General features: G+C 41.5%; 1 protein-coding gene across 1 annotated transcript in view; it reads left to right on the top strand.

Moving 5' to 3' along the window:
- The window catches only part of LOC132834641 (threonine--tRNA ligase 1, cytoplasmic-like), a 65257-nt gene that overhangs the window by 11517 nt on the left and 31214 nt on the right, over positions 1-22526 (top strand). The window contains exons 2-3 of the mRNA XM_060853542.1: positions 1282-1380; positions 11275-11441. Coding sequence (XP_060709525.1) covers positions 1282-1380; positions 11275-11441 — 266 coding nt within the window. The remainder of the gene's footprint in view (positions 1-1281; positions 1381-11274; positions 11442-22526) is intronic.

Raw genomic sequence — 22526 nt, forward strand, 5'->3', positions numbered from 1 at the left:
TAACAGACTTCTAGACATGTACATAAAGAGAAAATGTTTAGAAGGATACATAAATGCAGGCAAGTGGGACTGGTTTAGTTTGGGAAACTTGGTTGGCATGGATGACCAAAGGGTCTATTTTCGTGCTCTGTGATATGTCAGCTCAACACAGTGGAACCTTATCAAATGCCTTTTGGAAATCTAAATATCCGCATCTATTGGTTTCCTTTTACCTACCCAGCTTACATCCTCAAATCAATTTGTCAATCACTATTTCCCTTTCACAAAACCAGGTTAATTTTCTCTATTTGTTTTATGATTTCCTGAGCATTTTACTGCTACTACTTCGATGATGAGTCCAAACATCTTCCAAATGACAGATGTTAAATAGGCGAACCCATAATCTCCTGCTTTCTGTCTTTTCATCTTGCTTTTCTTGAGTAGAGGTGTTACATTTGGAATAAACTTGTGTTACGTTTCCAAAATCTATGGAATTTTGGGAGACTGTAACCAAAGCACCCACTTGCCCTGCAGCCTCTTTTTAAGACCCTCTGGCATGTCATCGGGCCTGGGGCCTGGGGCTTTGTTGATCTTCAACTTAATATTAGTTTGCAAAATTTTAATATAAATAAACAAAACTTCCCTCAGAAAATAGGGGAGACGATACTTCAATTCCAACAATTTTTTTTTCTAGGTTACAAACAATCCTGATAATTTCAGGTCAATTCTGGAAGGTCACTAAGCTGAAGGTAAGGTCTATTTGCAATCATTCATAAACAGACTACTCTGTCAGATTGGGGCATTTCACTCATTGAAGACTAAGGGCTATTGAACATTTATGAAATCATTAAACTGATTTTAATCCTTTTCTTGTTTTACTAAGATCTCTGAAATTGATGTTTATGAAAAGATTCTATTCAATAAACTTGTTGAAGGTTAATACCAATTAGTCTATTTCTTCCCCACCCCCCCTTATAAAGCACTGTCCTTTGAGTGTTCCCATATTTTAGTGTTCCCATATTTAAATTTACCCCTACTTTGCATACTGGAGGTCTCCTATTCTCACTCTGAGCGGACTAGCAATGTAGCTGCCGTAGTTGTAACCGTGCATACAATAAGACAAGCTTAGGTATGAGTAAACTGTCATTTGTTGCTGAAAATAGACATTGACTGTGGAGGGAAAAGAAAGTAACAAGTTTCTTTGTGTTTCTGTTGTCCTAATGTAGACTGGAGTCTTTGACCAGTTTTTGCCTGGATTGTGCATTACTTATCGCCCTAATTGTACTTCCATGTGCTTTACAGGAGCAAGAATTGTTTTTCTTCCATGAGCTCAGTCCTGGGAGCTGTTTCTTTCTGCCAAGAGGGGCTTTTATTTACAACACGCTGAAAGCATTTATACAGGTATTGGTCATATTCATATATTAATTGAATGCTATATGTATGTATGTATAAATGATTTGGATGTGAACATAGGACGTATAGTTAATAAGTTTGCAGATGACACCATAATCAGAGGTGGAGTGAACAGCAAAGAAGGTTGCCTCAGAGTACAACAGGATTTTGATCAAATGGGCCAATGGACTGAGGACTGGCAGATGGAGTTTAATTTAGATAAATGTAAGGTGCTGCATTTTGGAAAGGCAAATCAGGGCTGGGCTTAGACTCATTGGTAAGGCTCTGTGAGTGTTGCTGAACAAAGAGACCTTGGAAAGCAGGGTTCACAGTTCCTTAAAAGTGGAGTCACCAGTAGATAGGATAGTGAAGAAGGCATTTGGTATGCTTTCCTTTATTGGTCAGAGAACTGGGTACAGGAGTTGGGAGGAGAAAGTGAGAACTGCAGATGCTGAAGATCAGAGCTGAAAAATGTGTTGCTGGAAAAGCGCAGCAGGTCAGGCAGCATCCAAAGAGCAGGAGAATCGACGTTTCGGGCATGAGCCCTTCTTCCGGAATGAGGAAGGTGTGGAATGAGGACACTTTCCTCATTCCTGAAGAAGGGCTCATGCCCGAAATGTCGATTCTCCTGCTCTTTGGATGCTGCCTGACCTGCTGCGCTCTTCCAGCAACACATTTTTCAGCACAGGAGTTGGGAGGTCATGTTGCGGCTGTACAGGACATTGGTTAGGCCACTGTTGGAATATTGCATGCAATTCTAGTCTCCTTCATAGTCATCCTTCAAGGATGTTGTGAAACTTGAAAGGGTTCAGAAAGGATTTACAAGGATGTTGCCAGGGTTGGAGGATTTGAGTTATCGAGATAGGCTGAACAAGCTGGAGCTGTTTTCCCTGGAGCATTGGAAGCTGAGGGGTGACCTATAGAGGTTTATAAAATAATGAGGGGCATGGATAGGGTAAATAGACATGGTCTTTTCCCTGGTTGATTCTCCTCCTCATTGGATGCTGCCTGACCTGCTGTGCTTTTCCAGCACTACACACTCAACACAGTGGGGTAACGTGTTATGAAGGTGTAGATGTGTATTGTACCTTTAAGAGAGAGAGGAAGCTACCAAGGACTGACTGAAAGCACATAGAGTGCTGAACAAGGTAAAAATGTAACACATGATCAAAACAAATAGCTGGAGTTGTGTTGCCATGGAATAAGAGCAAATTCAAATTTGGCCAGTCAGTTGAAATTATGCCCAGGTACCAAAATCTAGTCGAATTTGAATTTAACTGTTTGGGATGACATCAAACCAATGATATGATCTGATGTTTTGGCGTATAAAACCGGACATTTTGAACAGTTAAGAGGAGAGAACCACCAAGAAAACCAACAAGTATAGATGCTAGCTGAACAGCTCTCTGAAAGGTTCATAAGAAAGACCCGTGAAGCAGAATACTGAAGAAAAGATGACAGAGGGAAATCTGCAGAGGAAGATACAAAGAGAAGATTCAACAGCTGGCTGGCTTTGAAGTTTGAATTTTTAAAAAAATCTTATTCGAGGTTTTTATTGGACCATTATTGTAGAGTGGGAGGTAAAAGGAGTTGTAAATAGATGCTTAATATTCTCGTTTGAACTTAAAGAATAAAATTGTTAATTTTTACTTCAAATAGTGACCTCTGGGACAGTTCTTTGCCTCTCAGAATGTAATAGGTTATGGTGCGAGGTGAGCTTCTCTGTGTGTCAGGTTTAAATTAACAGAGGGGTTTACCCCATGTCGTAACAGATTGGGGGCTTTTGTCTGTGATTTGATCCATTTAGACAGATTCAGTCTGAGATTTGAATAGATTTGGGGTACTAAAAGCCCAGTAGATTTAAACACTTGCTGGTTAGTGTCCTTGATCTTTAAATATAACGTAGGTGAGACAATTCGTTTAATTTCGGTTACTTGTGGTTGGTTAAATTAAAAGTGAGAGAAATGGCTCTTAAAATTTGCTGAAGAGGTTATGGGGTTTGAAGATTATTCTCAAATTTGCCAAGGAAGTTTAGAAAGAAAAGAAAAGACACTACATTTAAAATTAGCAAAGAGGCTAGAATTGGTTTTAACCAAGGACAAAAGTAAAGCTGAAATTGTAAGGGATTTACTCAAACACTTAGGTGTGTCAGAGAAACAGACAATTCATCGAGTTAGAAAAAGTTAAATCACAATTGAGGAAAATGGAGTTAGAAGATAGAGAGAGAGAGAGAGAGAAGGTTCTTAGCTGAGCAAAGAGGGAGAGAAGAAAGAGAGAGACAAAAAGAAAATTTGAACTTGAGAAGTTACGACTTAGTCAGCGAAGTCAAGTTAACAGGATGGAGATTAAAAGAGAAGGCAGTTATAGATACAAATATGTCAAGACTGTGCCACATTTTGATGAGAAAGATGTTGAAGCCTTCTTTATTTCATTTGAAAAATTGGCGAAGCAGAGTGGTCTGAGGATTTATGGGTAATGCTAGTTCAGGCTAAACTGGTAGGCAGAGCTAGTGGAATACTTGCGTGTGCTGTCAGATGAGCAGTCAAGAGATTATGAAGAGGTCAAACAAGCTATTTTAAGTTCTTATGAATTGGTACCAGAAGCATATATACAGCAGTTCAGAAACATAAAGAGGGAATCAGGTCAGATTTATGTTGAGTTTGAAAGAATTAAACATAGTCATTTTGATAGATGGGTGAGGGCCTTAAAGATAGATAAGACCGATAAGGCTCTAAGAGAGATTATTCTGCTGGAGGAGTTTAAAAACTCACTTCCAGAGATGTTAAGAATTCATGTGGAGGAACAGAAAGTTCAAAAAGTGAAAAGGGCAACAGAACTAGCAGAGGAATACATTCGCGAGTTTTGAGAAGATCTGTAGCTCAGGTTGAGGTTCTGGATGTAAGTTTGCTCACTGAGCTGGAAGGATAATTTTCAGATGTTTCATCACCATACAAGGTAACATCATAAATGAGTCTCTGGTGAAGCATTGGTGGTATGGCTGGCTTTTTATTTGTGTTTAGGTTTCCTTGGGTTGGTGATGTAATTTCCTGTTCTTTTTCTCGGTGGTAAATGGGATCCAAGTCAATGTGTTTGGTGATAGAGTTCCAGTTCCAGAAACCCTAGCCACTCTCCCCTACATCAAAGATGTCTCGGAAGTGACTGCCAGACTACTCAGACCCCTTGGCACCATGGTAGCCCACAGACCCACCAACACATTAAAACAGCAGCTAATGAACTTGAAAGACCCAATACAGACAACAAGCAAAACTAATGTCATTTACAAAATACCTTGCAAGAACTGTAACAACGACTACATTGGACAAACAGGCAAAAAACTAGCCAGCAGGACACATGAACATCAACTAGCCACAAAAGACATGACCCGCTCTCACTAGTATCCTTACATACAGATAAGGAAGGACACCACTTCAACTGGGACAACACACCCATCCTAGGACAAGCCAAACAGAGAGACACACAAGAATTCCCTGAAGCATGGCACTCCAACCGGAACTCTATCAACACACAGATTGACAGATATTTTCGTACCATTCTTAACCACAGGTGAGGTGCAGGGGAACTGGAGAGTTGCTCGTGTCCCCCTGTACAAGAAGGGTAGTAGGGATGTTCCAGGTAACTGCGGACGAGTGAGGTTGACATCAGTGGTGGGAAAGTTGCTGGAGAAGGTACTGAGGGATAATATCTATTTATACTTGGAAAAGAATGGGCTTATCAGTGATGGGCAACGTGGTTTTGTGCGGGGGAGATCATGCCGTACCAACTTAATAGAGCTGTTTGAGGAAGCGACCAAGTTGATAGATAAAAGAAGGGATGTAGATGTCATACGAATGGACTTTAGTGAGGTGTTTGAAAAAGTTCCCCATGGTAAACTAATGGAGAAAGTGAAATCCTGTGCTGTGCAGGGTGTTTTAGTTAGGTGGATAAAGAACTGGTTGAGCAGCAGGAGACAAAGAGTAGCATTGAACAAGTTTCTCGAAAGGGAGGAAGGTGACCATTGGTGTTCCACAGGGGTCAGTGCTGGAGCAACTGCTGTTTGTGATATACATAAATGATCTGGAAGAGGGCATTGGTGTCTGATCAGTAAGTTTGCAGATGACACGAAGGTTGATGGAGTAGCAGAAAGCATAGAGGACTGTCAAAGAATACAGGAGAATATAGATAGATTGAAGAGTTGGACGAAGAAATGGCAGATGGAGTTCAATCCAGGCAAATGTAAGGTGATGAATTCTGGGAAGTCTAATTCTAGAGTGAACTGTACAGTAAGTGAAAGAGCCTTGGGAAAAGCTGCTGAGCAGAGACATCTGGGCGTTCAGGTCCACTGTACCCTGAAGGTTGCTGTACAGGTGGATAGAGTGGTCAAGAAGGCATATAGTATGTTTGCCTTCAGTGGACAGGGTATTGAGTGTAAGAGCTGGCAAGTCATGTTAAAATTGTACAAGACATGGTTGGTGGCATTTAGAATACTGTGTACAGTTCTGGTCGCCACATTACCAAAAGGATGTGGATGCTTCGGAGAGGGTGCAGAGAAGGTTTATGAAGATGTTGCCTGGTATGGAAGGTGCTAACTATGAAGAGAGGTTGAGAAGGTTAGGATTGGTTACATCAGAAAAAAGGAGGTTGAGGGGGGACCTGACTGAGGTGTACAAAATCATGAAGGGTATAGACAGGTTAGATGGGTTAGCTTTTTCCCAGGGTGAAGGATTCAATAATGAGTGGTTGCGCTTTCAAGGTGAGAGGTGAAAAGTTTAAGAGGGATACACCGGCAAGTACTTTATATAGAAGGTGGTAGGTGCCTGGAATGCGTTGCCAGCAGAGATAGTAGAGGCAAGCACAGTAGATTCATTTAAGATGCATCGGACAGATGTGTGAGTAGGTGGGGAGCAAAGGGATGCAGATGCTTAGGAATTGGGCGACAGGTTTCGACAGTATATTTAGATCGGTTCAGGCTTGGAGGGCCGAAGGGCCTGTTCCTGGGCTGTAAATTTTCTTTGTTCTTTGTTCTTTATTAGATTGTATCCCATTTATCACCCCCTGCGAAAAAGAACAGCAAGTGACATCACAGGAAATGACATCAACAACCCAAGGAAACTTAAACTGATAAATAAGAAGCAGGCCATGCCACCAGTGCTTTACTGGATGCTCACTGATGATGTTACCCAGTATGGTAGTGAATTGTCTGCAAACTAACCTTCCAGCTCAGCAAGCAAACTTGACATCCAGATGAATAAGTCCTGGTGCATAAGACAAGCTTCTGGCCAGAATTCCATCCTGTCAGATATAGAAGTTGGGAGAAGGGAGAATCTTACACCACAAGATAACAAAGAAGCTCAGGAGGGTGAAAAGAAGTTGAAAGGCCTCAGGTGTTTTCATTGTGATAAAGTGGGACACATAAAGTCACAGTGCTGGTCGTTAAAGAAAGGCACTGTGGGAAAAGAGGCTATGCCAGTGGTGTTAGCGTAAGTAATAAAGGAAATCCCAAAAAGAGCTGAGGAGCTGCAGGAGAGTGCACAGCCTGGACAGGGGCTACATATGGAGTTAGTACGTGACCTTTATAAAGAATTCTCTTCTGTGGGTAAAGCTTACACAAAAAGAACTGGGGGAGATGGGCAAGAAGTAATAATTTTGAGAGTTACAGGATCTAACCAGTTGCTGATAGTGAGAGAAGAGCGAACTTGCACTTTTTCTGATCTGTTAACTGAGAGTGTGGTAATTTGTGGGATAAATGGACAGAAATTTAGTGATCCCCTATGTAAGATTAGGGTGGAGTGCCAACTCGACTGGGGAACTAACAGTGGGAGTGATTGATCAGAGTGTCAGTTTCAGAACTTCAGTTTGTTCTTGGGAATGATTTAGCAGGGTCCAAGGTGGGAATGACACCCCTTGTGGAAAAGACCAAGTAACTGAGGAGTTCAAAGAAAAATATCCCTGGTATTTTCCCAGACTGTATAATAACAAGATCCCACTATCATAAGTCACAGCATGAATCAAAAACTAAAGAGAAAGATGAAGGAGTTGAGGTTCCGGGAGTGGGCACCCTATTTGACATATTGGGGAAGGAAAATCCTGAACAGGCAGAGGGTCAGACAGAAGTGTTTAGTCCTGAAAGGTCAAGGGACTTGCAACAGAAAGACAAGACGATAAAAGATATACAGGTGAATGCGTACTCCGAAAAGGAGATAGAGAATATTTCTGAGGGTTATTATCTGAAAGATAGAATCTTAAGACAAATGGAGACCACAGCCGGTTAGTGCAGAGGAGCAATGGGCCGAAGTGCACCAGATTGTGTTGCCAGTAGCATACAGACAGGAGGTGTTACGGGTAGCACATGAACTACCTGTAGGAGATCACCTAGATGTGTAAAAAAACTCAGGCTAAGGTACAAAAACATTTTTATTGGCCTGGAATGCACAAGGATGTGGTTAACTTCTGCTGTATGTATCATACATGTTAAATGGTAGGTATGCCACAGATGGTAATAAAACTAGTACCTTTGTTACCAATTCCCGCATTTGAAGAACCTCTCACCTGGGTTATAATTGATTGTGTAGATCCCCTCCTGAGAACTACAAGTAGGAACCAGTACTTGTTAACCAATAGGATGTGTCTACCAGATTTCTGGAATCAATTCCATTACGGAATATCAAGGCAAAAAAGGTGGTAGAGGAGTGAGTAGCTTCTTTACACGATACGGGCTACCCAGAGAGATTCAGTCGGACCAAGGGTCAAATTGTACTGCTAGGCTGTTTAAGGAGGTTATGGACAGCACTTTAAATCCAGTGCATATCATCCTGAATCCCAGGGAGCTTTAGAAAGGTGGCACCAGACCTTGAAGACCATGTTGAGAGCATACTGTCAAGATTACCCGAGTGACTGGGATAAAGGTAGCCCATTTGTGATGTTTGCCATTAGAGATGCCCCAAGTAAAACTACTCAGTTCACTCCCTTAGAGTTAATATTCGAGTGTGAAGTGAGAGGCCCTTTGAAATTAATGAAAGAAAAATTGTTGGGACCAAATTCTGAGATCCACACTTAGATTATGTATTGGAGATGAGGCAGAGATTAATTCATGTAGGTTGTTAGCTAAACAGTACCTAAAGAGGGCCCAGCATAGTATGAAGCAGGAGGCAGATAAAAACTTTGAGACTCTGATGTTTTCCCGAGGGGATAATGTAATAGTACTGCTCCCAGTGATAGGACCATAAGACCATAAGACATAGGAGTGGAAGTAAGGCCATTCGGCCCATCGAGCCCACTCCGCCATTCAATTATGGCTGATGGGCATTTCAACTCCACTTACCCGCATTCTCCCCGAAGGAGATCTCTTCAAAGCCAGGTTTAGTGATCCCTATCAAATTGAGAAAAGGTTGAGTCAGGTGAACTATCTAGTAAAGATGTCAGATAAAAAAAAACAATCAGGTATGTCATGTGAACATATTGAAACCGTATTATACTAGAGAGAAAGAATTGGAGAAACAGGTGTTAGTTACTGCCCAGTAGAGTGAGGAATCAAATCCACATGTTGTGAATTTTGATACGCACCAAAATTTGTTAAAAAATTAGGAAGTCCTTGAGGAGTGGGATAGGTTTATAAACTGTCCCAGGAGCACAGAACACAATTGTAAGGTTTGTTACTGCAGTGTGAGGACATATATAGGGATCAGATGGGGAGGACTAATGCTATTGTATATGAAGTAGCTGCAGGGAATACTGCTCCGATAAAACAACACCCCTATTGGCTTAATCCTTTCAAAGCCAGACTGGTCCAGGAGGAGGTGATGCTATGCTGTATGTGGATATCATTGAACTGAGCCAGAGCGAATAGAGTTTGTTGATTGTCTTAGTTTCCAAACTAGACGGGACTCAACAATTTTGCATGGATTATCAGAAGGTCAACATTGTTACAAAATCAGGCTCATATCCAATATTGAGATTGGAGGACTGTATCGCGAAAGTTGGACAAGCCAGTTACATTATCAAGTTGGACTTGATGCTTGGTAACTGGCAGGTATCTTTATCAGAGACAGAGAAAGAAATTTCTGTGTTTGTAACCCCAAATGGGCTACATCAAATCTGAGTGTCCTTTGGAACGAAGAATGCACCTGCCACATTCCAAAGACTTATGAACAGAGTTGTGGCTGGGTTACCAAACTGTGCAGTCTATTTGGATGATGTAGTGATGTAGTGATCTTTAGTAAGTCCTGGAAAGATCACATGGTACAGTTGGCAGAATTCTTTGAACGAGTATGAGAAGCAAAACTGGTAATAAACTTAAACAAAACTGAGTTTGCGAAAGCAGAGGTGACGTTCTTGGGATGTAACATCAGCCTTGGAAGGTTGCCCCCACAGAACGCAAAGACGAAGGCCATTGAAGAACTTCCATGACCAACTTCGAAAAAAGAGGTGCTTTGATTCTTGGGACCAAGCGGATTCTTTTGGAAGTTGTTCCAAACTTAAGCAGTGTAGTGGCACTGTTAACTGACTTGCTGAAGAAGAATGCAAAGTTTCAGGGGACAGAACAATGCCAGGAGGCATTTGATCACATAATACCCCTGTTAACCACCTCACCTCTTTTAGCTACACCAAACCATTCGAAAGCTTTCAAAGTTGCCATTGATGCAAGTGACATAGTTGGGGCTGAACTGTTACAGGAAGATGATGTTGGATTGAACTGACAGTTGGTTACTTTTTGAAGAAACTCAACATCCATCAGAAGGAATACTGCACGATCGAAAGAGAGCTATTAACTTTGGTACTGGCCTTTGAACATTTTAATGTGTATGTCACAAACAATGTGTTGGAGACAGTTGTGACTTTTTAAAAAAAGTTTAGTGACTTACATATGAAAGAAGTGAAACTATCATGGTCCTTCTAACAGATGAGAGACTTAACAAACAATCAAAGTATTTTTCAGTGTATAATTTCAGTTACATCACACCGTAAACTTTTGAGTATATGCTCCAGCTGTGGTACTTCACAATGAAATAACATTTGGACTTGCACTACCCAGTCTCCCATGAGGAGCAATGCTTTCCTTGTGGTATAAGTGAGGATGGCGAGACTTCGTTCTCGAGGAGAACATGAAGCAAATGGAGGCAAAACTACCTTTTGAACAAGAGCTTGTGCTGTTTCATGTCAGCTTGTCTCAGTGGATAGTACTTTCTGACTCAAAATGTCATGGGTTCCAACTCCACTTCAGGAGTTGAGCACAAACTGCCAATTTCAATTCTGAGGGAGTGTTACGCAGTCATAGGTGCTGATCGTTGGATGATTTATTAAATTGCAACCTTGCCTTTCCCCCTCCAGTAGGATGAGAGAGAGAGAGCATGGTACATTTAGAAGATGATAAATGACTTCTACCATGTGGAAAGACAAGGGCAATAGATATGTGAGAACACCATCACATGAAAATCTCACATCTTCCAAACTCCACACCATGCTGACTAGGAATTATCATCTTCCTTTACTGTCACTGAGTTAAATTCCTGGAACTTCCTCCCTAACAATACGAATACTTAAGTGAGATGATCATAAGCGGTTCAAGATTGGCACACTGCTGTCTTCCTGAGGATGATTAAGAATGGTTAATGAATATTGATCTTGAGTGATGCTCATGTCATACGAAGATGTTTTCCATTTTTCCCTGGAATATTCCCATTTTTCCCTCGAATATATTTATTTTTCTAATGGTGTGACAGTAACAGATTGTGGTCTTCAATCGCGTGGCTATTTTGCGGGGTTTTACTGAATTGTCGTTTGCAACCTTTGGAACCATGATGCTTTCAAAAGTTCTCCATAGTTGTCATGCATAAAGGATGCTTGATGTCATAGATGGTGCAAATAAATGCAAGCTTGTTCTTGACTGTTGATCTGTATCTGTTACAGGAGGAGTATCATAGACGTGGATTCACTGAAGTGATCTCTCCAAATATCTACAGCAGTTGCCTGTGGGAAATGTCTGGCCACTGGCAGCACTACCATGAGAACATGTTTAGTTTTCAGGTGGAGAAGGAAATATTTGCGCTGAAGCCCATGAATTGCCCGGGTCATTGGTATGTGTTAAACACTTGGGCTTCTATTAGAGTATTTCAAAATTGTATATTTTTTTGGAAGAGATGTTCAGAGGTCAGTTATAATGAACATGAGTCATGGTGAGGCAGTGTTTGGTATTCTAATCCCCTTGGGAGTCAAACCGACATTGTGGATCTATGTTCACCTGTTGCAATTGGGTGCTGACTGCAAAGGACGAAGGGCGATACATCAAGATTAGGTTAGATTTATCGTCACGTGAATTTAAAATATTGTGAAAAGTGACTTCATATGTTAAACACAGTGTTGCCACATTTTAGTGCCATCTTGAAACATTGAACATGTGACAAGATTTTACTTTCTCTCCCTATCTTGTTCCTCCTCCACTGCTCCTCTAATCGCTGCTTGACAGTCTTTGGAGCAGTCCTTGTATTGGTCTCTGGGGTCTCTGTTGTGTGCCTCCGTCTATGCCGCAGTTGCAACTTCTGAGTTGGAGCCATCGGCCTTGGGTTGTGGGAGTTCTCTATCTCCTGTTCCCCATCTGATGCTCCTCCAGATGCTGCCAGTCATCAGTCGTTGGAGTCCACCACCAGCACTTTCACTTCTGGAAGCTAGTCTAGCTACTGACGTGGAACTTCACCTCGGCCTGTGAGTCGGTGCTGGGGGAGTTAGCCTGGGACCTGTTGCTTGCTGCCAGGATACCCTTGACAGGCGTAGAGTTGGAACTCATCCTGACATTGCTGTCAGTACTGCTGCCACTGAATGCCGCCTCCTCCACCCATCGCGCTCTACTTTTTAAAGAAAACAAGAAAGGTAAAGAGTGAAAGCAAAAAGAAATAAAAAAGAAAGCAGGTGTAAGTGGACAATGCCCATGCTCAGTCCTGCTGCAATATTGGAGTCTAAAGGATGACAGAACTGACCCCTCAAAAATATTTTAAGAGGGTTAGGGTTAGATCCTAACTTTTTCTAATTTTAAAGGCAAATATAAAGTGTCTCAGATGCAATGCAACTGGTCAAACAACTCAGCGGTAAGCAAAATACCATTAATGTAAACACTCATTAAAATACAACCAGAGAAAGAGCAATTCAGAATAGCTTCACAGGTTGGAAACATGACAGAATAATAGATACAGTAACTATTCCTCATTAAACACCCCAATATAGTAACATCCTATAACCACACTCCTTGGCAAAAAGGAAAATTCAGACATAAATTCTCACATACAGTTCTCCAATACAGAAGAAAACAAATCATTGAGATTTAGAGACACTAGCAGCCAAGAGACATTCACTTACTTTTAAGACCCCAATATCTTCTGATGTTATTGAAAACAATCTAGAAACCTAGATCTGAGAGAGTTGGCCACATCCTTTCAGGCTATTTTAAAAAAAAAACCAGGGCTTCCCAAGCTGTCAAGTTGTCCTCAGTAGCCAGTTTGGAATCTCTGCCTTCCAACCTCTTTCCCAAAAAATGACAAAATAATCTCTTAAAGTGACAGCATCGTAACACTTCCCATCCCCTTAAAAAAGGCTTCAAAATCCAAAGGTGTCTTCATTTTTAAAACCCTTAGTCTTAGTCTATTAGTACACTACATTTTGTTGAAGTTCAGCATGCACAAACATTCACTCCTACAGTCTGTTTACTTCTGTCACTCAGCGGCTTTAATGGGTTATGATTAATACATGCAATCGTCTTAGATGCATAAATAAAATTCTGAAAAAACTGCAGATGCTGTGAATTACTTTGTTTGATCCTTTAAAACTCAATATACATCTAACCAGGGTATCTCCTTAGATTCCTGAAATGTCTCTTGTCTTCTGGTACTCTCTTATTTATGCTTAAGATGGTTTTCTCCACATACTCCCTGGATACCTCCTCTGATAATGTTGCAAATACCTCACTAACATTACCTACCAACTTTGTTTGGATCAACAAAAGGCTTCTGCTTCCTACTTACTGAATTTAAGCAATGGCTTGCACATATTTAAGTAGATTCCACCAGATCTTGGCTATGATGGTTTTGCTAGTCATCACCATCTTCCTCACTGGGCCTACCTTTACCTTCACTTCTGCTCTTTTATGTCGACTTTTCTTCTGCTATGACTATTTTTTCCAATTCTTCTGCCTCTAATTCAAGCTACTTCAATTGGAATTGAATTTTAGATATTTCCAAAGAGTCCGATGTTAAAAATCGTACAACACCAGGTTATAGTCCAACAGGTTCATTTGGAAGCACTAGCTTTCGGAGCACTGTTCCTTCATCATATAGCTTTGGAGCAGGATCATAGGGCACAGAATATATAGCAAACGATCACATGTCATAAAACTGAAGCGATATATTGAACAAACTTAGATTGCTGTTAAGTCCTTCATTTTTTAGAATGGGTTTCAGTTCATTAATTTATAAATCCCAGAATTCATTTCTGGTCGCATTCTCGAGATAACTTAAGGTTTTATTTTTTAGAAAGTGGTATCTCAGCTCAGACAATGCATTAAATGTGTGAGGTTAGAGTCTGTCTGTATCCCAATCTTGAGTCAGACAGGTTCAGTTTCCAAAGTAGGAATTTATAAAATGTTACATAAATTGACTTGCTGCAGATTGTGTGCTTTTTGAGCAAAATAGAATTATCTCCCATTTTTGCATAACAAAATCAACCCCAACTCCACCTGGTCTGCCAACTCCAACAGCTTTGCCTTGCTCACTTTTTTTATAGCTGAAAATGTGTTGCTGGAAAAGCACACATGGTCAGGCAGCATCCAAGGAACAGGAAATTCAACGTTTCAGGCATAAGCCCTTCATCCTGATGAAGGGCTTATGCCCGAAACGTCGAATTTCCTGTTCCTTGGATGCTGCCTGACCTGCTGCGCTTTTCCAGTAACACATTTTCAGCTCTGATCTCCAGCATCTGCAGACCTCACTTTCTCCTCACTTTTTTAATAAACCTCTTGCAATCACTTCTTCCACCCCAGAAAACTTAGTGGCCAAAAGAGCTATTCCTGCCCAAGGTGCACCCTGTTTAAACCAACTGAATTCAATACCAGAAATAAAAGACCCCAACAATTACCACTCGCAGCCTGCGAGTTCAACAATCCTAAACCCAACTTTGAATTATAGATTTCGGCCCAACAAGACACCCCCCCCCCCCCCCAGTTTGTTACGAACTAGATCAGACCCCCTCAAGAACGTTTTAAGGTAGACTAGACCCTAACTTTTTCTTATTTTAGAGGCAAATGTAAAGTCTCAGGTGCAGTACAACTGGTCAAACCACTTGAAGTTAAAAGCACATTTTATTTAAATGCTGCATTTAAAATACAATCAGAGAAAGAGGAATTTAGAATAACTTAACAGAATGGAAACTGAACAGAGTAATGGATACAATAACTGAGCGATTGCATGAACTTCTTAAGGTCGGGGGGGTGGTGGCGGCGCATCATGCAGTGAGCAGCCAGAGTTCATTGTACATAGGTAGGAAAAGGAATGTGGTCCTGAAGAGTGATTATAGGGAGCTAGGAGAAGTTTAAAATGTAGGATCTCCAGGGCATAATTCTGGACTGCCATGTGTTAGTGAGAGTATGATTTGGAGGATTTGGCAGATGAATGCGTGGCTTGAGAGCTGGTGCACGGGGCATGGATTCAGACTCCTTAGATTACTTAGATTACTTACAGTGTGGAAACAGGCCCTTCGGCCCAACAAGTCCACACCGACCCGCCGAAGCGCAACCCACCCATACCCCTACATATACCCCTTACCTAACACTACGGGCAATTTAGCATGGCCAATTCACCTGACCCGCACATCTTTGGACTGTGGGAGGAAACCGGAGCACCCGGAGGAAACCCACGCAGACACGGGGAGAACGTGCAAACTCCACACAGTCAGTCACCTGAGGCAGGAATTGAACCCAGGTCCCTGGCGCTGTGAGGCAGCAGTGCTAACCACTGTGCCACCGTGCCGTCGATAATTGGATAATTGGAATCTTAAGTGGAGCAGGCGTGACTTGTGTAAGAGGAACAGTTTACACCTGAACTGGAGGAGGACCAGTATCCTGGTAGGGTGATTTGTAAGAGCCACATGGGAGGTTTTAAACTGGTCTGGGAGGGGAGATGGGATCCAAAGCAATGGCGAGACAAAAAAGAAGAATGATGACAATATAGATGTTAATGAGAGCAAGTTAAACAGTAAAGGCCGTGTTGGTAATCTCAGTACTATACAGGGCAGGCAAGCACAGTGGGAAGTCTGGGTTAAACTACACTTATTTCCAGTGCAAGGGGCCTGACAGGTAAGGCAAATGAACTCTGGGCACATGGGACTGGGATATTATAACTAGGAGAAAAACCTGGCTGAGGGAGAGACAGGACTGCCAATTCAATGTTCTGGGGTACAGTTGCTATAGGTAGGTAGAAGTTGGTGAGGCTACATTTGGAGTACTACATGCAGTTCTGGTTGGTTTACTGTAGAAAGGATATCATTAAACTAGAAAAGATTTTACTAGGATAGTACCTGGGCTGGAAGATTTGAATTATAAGAGCTTGGATGGGCTGAGAATGTTTTTACCTGGAACCTTGGAGACTGAGGGGTGACCTTACACAGGTTTATAAAATCATGAGAGGTATAGGTAAGGAAGATAGGTGGCAGATTTTCCCATTGATAGAGCAGTGTAAAATTAGAGGACGTGGGTTTAAGGTGAGAGGGAGGAGATACAGAAGGGTCCAGACACAGTCGTTGGTGAGTATCTGGAATGGAGTGCCAGAGGTAGTGGTGGAGGCTTTTTGTCATTTAAGAAACATTTAGATATTACATCAATAGGATCGGGATGTCAGGGTATGGACCAAACCCCGGCAAGTGGGAATAGTTTAAATTGTGAAAACTGGGTGGCATGGGCAAGTTGGGTTGAAGGGCCTCTTTGTATGCTGAAGACCTTTATGACTCTATAATTATTATTAATTAACTGTTCCAATTTAGTAACATTCCATAAACACACCCTGTGGTAAAAAGGAAAGTTCAGACACAGATTCTCACATACAGTTATTCAATCCAGGAGAGAAAAAATGTCAAGAGACGACTCAGTGACTGAAGCTAAGAGGCAGTCACTGAAGCTTCCAATTCTTTTGAGATCCCAATATCTTCTGATGTTACTGAAACAAACCAAAACCCTGAAATCTGGATCTGAGAGCTGGCCACACCCATTCAGGCTGTTTTTTTAAAAAAAGGGGCCTCCCAAGCTATTTAATCAAGTTGTCCTCAGTTAGTTTGGAATCTCTGCCTTACAACCTCTCTTCAAAAGAAAACCAGAACAAAATAATCTCTTAAAGTGACAGCATTGTCACACATGGCAATAAAATAGAGACATGTCTCAGTCAGCTCACAAAGGAATCTTTTTGGATAGAGTGATAAGGGCACACCATAAGAATACTTCACAGACCATTAATAGGGGAACAGAAGTGGAGGAAGAAATATAGACAGTTCAAGGAATTATTTATAATCATGGCAAACAGTTAAGGAAAATTTCAATTCCCATATTAATTCGGCGAGAAGTTACAGAAAGAGGAGAAGTGAATAAGATCCCTATTGTGTATGTGGGGTACATTTGTAACCAATAGATAAAGACCCCAATAGGGAAAATGTGATGTAGTATTGCAAACTGAGCCAGAGTATGTAAAGTTGCTATGGTCTTACCAGACCAGAGGGCTGCTCATTTGGCAGAGATAACTGGTCATAATTTAGTTTGAGAATCACTATTATTCAGGCAAGGTGAGTGCTTCATAACCTCATTTTGTACAGCATTTAAACCCGTGCAGTTGGCATCACTGTACATTACAAACCAGCTGTCCAGCTGACACCCCCTGCGCCAGAATACATGTGTAAAAGGAGGAGAATATCTAGAAAATTGTGGCCATAATAAAATATTAATGATCACGACAATATACAAGATTATGATGAAAACATAAGTTGAGAGATTGGATAAAAAGTAATTTCAAGAGGCTAACAATGGAGCTTAAGATCAATATTGGCAAACAAATGAAAAACATCTAAAACTTTTTGGTCAACAATTTGGGGGACAATATATACTTGTGAAAGTAAAGAACAAGCTAAACACAAACGAGACTGCCTGATGGAATAAAGGCACAATGGAACAATTTATGAATGAAACACATGTCAAGTTCATAGACAGGAATATATAAGGGGGAATTCAAAGAAGTTAGGAAACGCATTAAAAGAAAAGTAAATAAAGAAGTTGAAACTAAATTATCAGGGAACATTAAGCTAAGTAGTCAAATACGTTATACCCAAATCATTTAAGTGAAGAAAGCTGTGATGGACATAACAATACTAACGGATAGACAAGATAATACCATAGTTTAGATCAGAGTGGTGCTGGAAAAGCACAGCAGGTCAGGCAGCATCTGAGGAGCAGGAAAATCATCAGCGCTTTTGCCCGAAACGTCGATTTTTCTGCTCCTCTGATGCTGCCTGATCTGCTGTGCTTTTTCAGCACCACTCTGATCTAAACTCTGGTTTCCAGCATCTGCAGTCCTCACTTTTGCCAAGGTAATACCATAGGCAATGCTGTAGAAATGTTGGGAATTTAAGATTTCACTTTGGAATTAATCAGGAAGAATTAACAAGTAGTCATAATAAATGATGGGTTGAGCAATCAGATGTGCATTTAATACTAGAAGTCACACAATGTTAGATTATAGTACAATTGGTTTATTTAAAATCACAAGCTTTCAGAGCACTGTTCCTTCATCAGGTGTGATCTCTGAATTGGTCCACCCCAATCCAACACTGGCACCTGCACATCATTTAAAATTAAACTGAGAAAATGAGGATAAATTCGAAAAACTAAACAAATTCAAAGGGGCTGGTCCAGAGAGATTTTTTTTATTTTAAAAGTAATCTATATAAGTTATTGAAATTAATAATGTCTCTTTAATACTCTCTTAGAAAAAAGTATAGTGCCTGCAACAGGGACCACAGAATACAAATGTAATTATAGAATCATAGGGATGTACAGCATGGAAACAGACCCTTTGGTCCAACCTGTCCATGCCAAGATATCCCAACCCAATCTAGTCCCAGCTGCCAGCACCCGGCCCATATCCCTCCAAACCCTTCCTATTCATATACCCATCCAAATGCCTCTTAAATGTTGCAATTGCACCATCATCCACCACATCTTCTGGCAGCTCATTCCATACACGTACCACCCTCTGTGTGAAAAAGTTGTCCCTTAGGTCACTTTTATACCTTTCCCCTCTCACCCTAAATCTATGCCCTCTAATTCTGGACTCCCCCACCCCAGGGAAAAGACTTTGTCTATTTATCCTATCCATGCCCCTCATAATTTTGTAAACCTCTATACGGTCACCCCTCAGCCTCCGACGCTCCAGGGAAAACAGCCCCAGCCTGTTCAGCCTCTCCCTGTAGCTCAAATCCTCCAACCCTGGCAACATCCTTGTAAATCTTTTCTGAACCCTTTCAAGTTTCACAACGTCTTTCCGTAAGGAAGGAGACCAGAATTGCATGCAATATTCCAACACAGGCCTAACCAATGTCCTGTACAGCCACAACATGACCTCCCAACTCCTGTATTCAATACTCTGACCAATAAAGGAAAGCACACCAAAAGCAGAGCACATTCAAGAAATACTATTAGACTGGACAGCTTAAGATCAGTAATGGCCAACAGGTCAGAAACTTTACAAAAGGAGAGAATGGAAGATTAGTTAAAAAATATATAAAAATGAATACTCTGTGTGGATTTGGAAAGGGAAAATCATGTTAGACCTTCTTGCATTTAAGGATTGAGCAGAGTAGACAATTCTGACATAGTAGTTATCTAGATTTTTTTAAAGGCCTTCAATAGGGTAACCCATAGCACCCTAATGAATAAGGTTAGAGAAATAGAGTCTGGGGACAAGAAGTACTGGCTTCAAGAGAAACCTCAAGAATTGGGAGTAAAAGATTGATATTGAGTGACCAACAGTGGTGTTTCTCAAGGATCCTTGTTCTTAGTATACATTCCCAATTTAGATTTGGAATCAAAAGTACAATTTCTAAATTGTGATGAGTGGGCATATGGTCAGACACTGCAATACAAGAAGACACTGTGAGAAACAAAGCTCACTCACTTCAATAATTTCAGTCCGAGACAAGATCTGAATCAGTAGTGTCGATTATTTCACACTTGCAAGTGGGTGTGATGTCCACTGTCCACAAGGCAGGGACAAAACACACTGAATTCAACGAATACTTGATATTTATATAATTTGGTTCCTATAGATTTTTAAAATTTCATTGCTTCCCCCCCCCCCCCGTTTACATCCTCCACTTCCCTACGACCGGTACCCATTAATTACTCCTGTTTATCTCTTGTGGGCGGCACGGTGGCACAGTGGTTAGCACTGCTGCCTCACAGCGCCAGGGACCTGGGTTCAATTCCCACCTCAGGCGACTGACTGTGTGGAGTTTGCACGTTCTCCCCGTGTCTGCGTGGGTTTCCTCCGGGTGCTCCGGTTTCCTCCCACAGTTCAAAGATGTGCGGGTCAGGTGAATTGGCTATGCTAAATTGCCCGTAGTGTTAGGTAAGGGGTATGAGTGGGTTGCGCTTCGGCAGGTCGGTGTGGACTTGTTGGGCCGAAGGGCCTGTTTCCACACTGTAAGTAATCTTATCCGGCCTTGTCTGTGACAAAATGTTTATTTCTGGCCTCACAAGGCCGTTTGACCTCATCCTGCTGTGGGTTATTGTTAGGCACATCCTTTGCTTACCATTATCTACTCCATCCATCTGTGCCGCCCCTCTCAGCATCTTATTATTAAGACTCTTTTAATTGGGGTTTGTTCCTGTTTCTGTTAAAGTGAGAAACAAATGTTTATGCCTATTGTTTATACAGGCGTATCTAGCTTAACTGCCTCTCTTCACAGCACCTTATCTAGTCACCTGTATTTCTACCATTGTTTTGCAGTCCCGTTTCTTTCTTGCGTACAATTTTAGCTAACACAAAAAAAAACAATTATGCATTTCCTCCACATAGTTTCATTCTTGTTGACTCAGCTCTTGGCTGAAACAATTACACACTGGTGAGAGTTCATTTACTTTGTATAAGCAATTATAATTGTAGAAGTAACATTAATTTACCTATATCCCACAATTTCCCCTTTTCCATTAATTACCATTTGTTATCTTCTGCATTTTTGTTTTAAGCATTGCCCCCGAAATTTGCAAACATCGTATCGAAGATTTCATTCATCTTGGTCTCACTCTCCCCTCATTATTTAGTCGATAAAGTTCCTCTGCTAAGGTAGTCAACCCCCCTAAGGCCCGAGTAATTGAACCATCAGGTGCAGTGTTATTAGGAATAAAGGTACAACAGCTTCCTCCTAACATCTCTCTCTCTCTCTCTCTCTCTCTCACACGCACACGCACACGCACACGCACACGCACACGCACACACACACACACACACACACACACACACACACACACCCTTCTCCTGCTAAAATCATATCAAGGGCCGTTCTGTTCTCCCATGCCATCCTACTTGTTGCATCAAGCTGTTCTGATATTCCTTTAACTGCATCTCTTGTATAATTTATAAATCGCTGTTGATTATAGAAAATGTAATTTATCCAATCTATATTTTTATTAATTGTTACCCACCAAAAGAGAACTGACTCAAAGCCTGCTGCAATCTGGTTACGAACCTTGAACTCATCAAGTTACCTTCCCCCCCCCCCCCCCCCCCCCCCCGGGACCCCTACCAAATCGTGATAAATCCTGTCATCGAAAGAAGTGTCTAACAGTGATCTCTTACCTCTTCCCTTTTTCCCTACTATCTTTTCCTTCTCAAATGCCAGGGTAAATGGAATTGCCAATTGTACAATTGCACATTCCCTCTCCAATCCGGAGGTAGGGTGGGTCTCAATATTTTGCCTCCACAGTACCACCACAAATCCGCTCGGGGAACCTTTAGTGCTGAGTAGTTCCCTCCCTTCTCCGTTTCGGTAACATTTTTAATCTCTGTACATAATTTCAGCTTCTCTAGACCGACTAGTACCTCGTCTACGCACACACGACGTGATTTCCAACTGCAGCGGAAAATGTGGGGGGGACTTTCTTCTCCAAGGGAGGGAACATCAGAGATAGGGAGGTACAATTCCTATCTTTCCATGCAGTCTCACCCTGATACAGGGCTATCATACATTTCATGCCCTGCCCTGTCTCGCTTCCACCTGAGCGGAAAGGGAACCACCTGGGCCACTGGCCTACCAGAGGCACATGCATAGCAATTGATTTTGTTCAGACTTTTTACAGTATACTTTACCCATTCAACCCGGGCATTTGCATCCCCGTACCCAGTTTCTGTTTCGATAGTCTGTTTCAAGTCCTTTACCTCTATAATTTTTACTACTTTAGGATCATCAGGAGGGGTGAAAGGTTGTATCTCATTATCCAGTAGTTCTGCCCATTTCCCCTATCCTACACTAATTCGAAAACAACAGCCCGAGAAATCCTTCCCATTTGCTTTCATTTCTATCTCAAATGTTTCATTTAATTGTATCTCATAGGGCCCCCCCCCCCCCCACTCCCCAAGAATTGCTTCACGCCACGTGGTTTTCTTTATTGTCAGGTATATTGGGTTACACTTTTTATTGGGACAATCGTGAGCTGGTCGGAAGGGGGTCCAGTGTACTGTGACGAGACCATTATACCAAGTACTATCCCCAAGGTCACCCCCATAGGACTTAAGATGTATCTCAGAGCTGCGGTACTGTCTCTGATTAGCTACATCCCCACAATTTACTAAGCTGCATGCATCAACGTCTATTACTTGTGGATTATCAGACTCAGGAACCGTTAATAATACATATGAAAATGATATTTGACAAAATCCCAATACTAAGAGGGCTAGCATCATAACTCTAAGTATTCCCAGTACTCGAAACATCATGCTGAAGCACAAAAAGACTTAATATGCAATCCTACAGAAATAATCCCCGCGCTCGCGTCGCCACTGTATAATCAGTTACTCAAAATCTCTTCAGCCTGAGTTTCAGCGGTTCTTGCGTTGATTCGGCTGTCCAGACTTCTTTCTCAACTG

This window comes from Hemiscyllium ocellatum, chromosome 42 (genome assembly GCF_020745735.1).
Source record: "Hemiscyllium ocellatum isolate sHemOce1 chromosome 42, sHemOce1.pat.X.cur, whole genome shotgun sequence".
In the NCBI taxonomy this organism is placed as follows: domain Eukaryota; kingdom Metazoa; phylum Chordata; class Chondrichthyes; order Orectolobiformes; family Hemiscylliidae; genus Hemiscyllium; species Hemiscyllium ocellatum.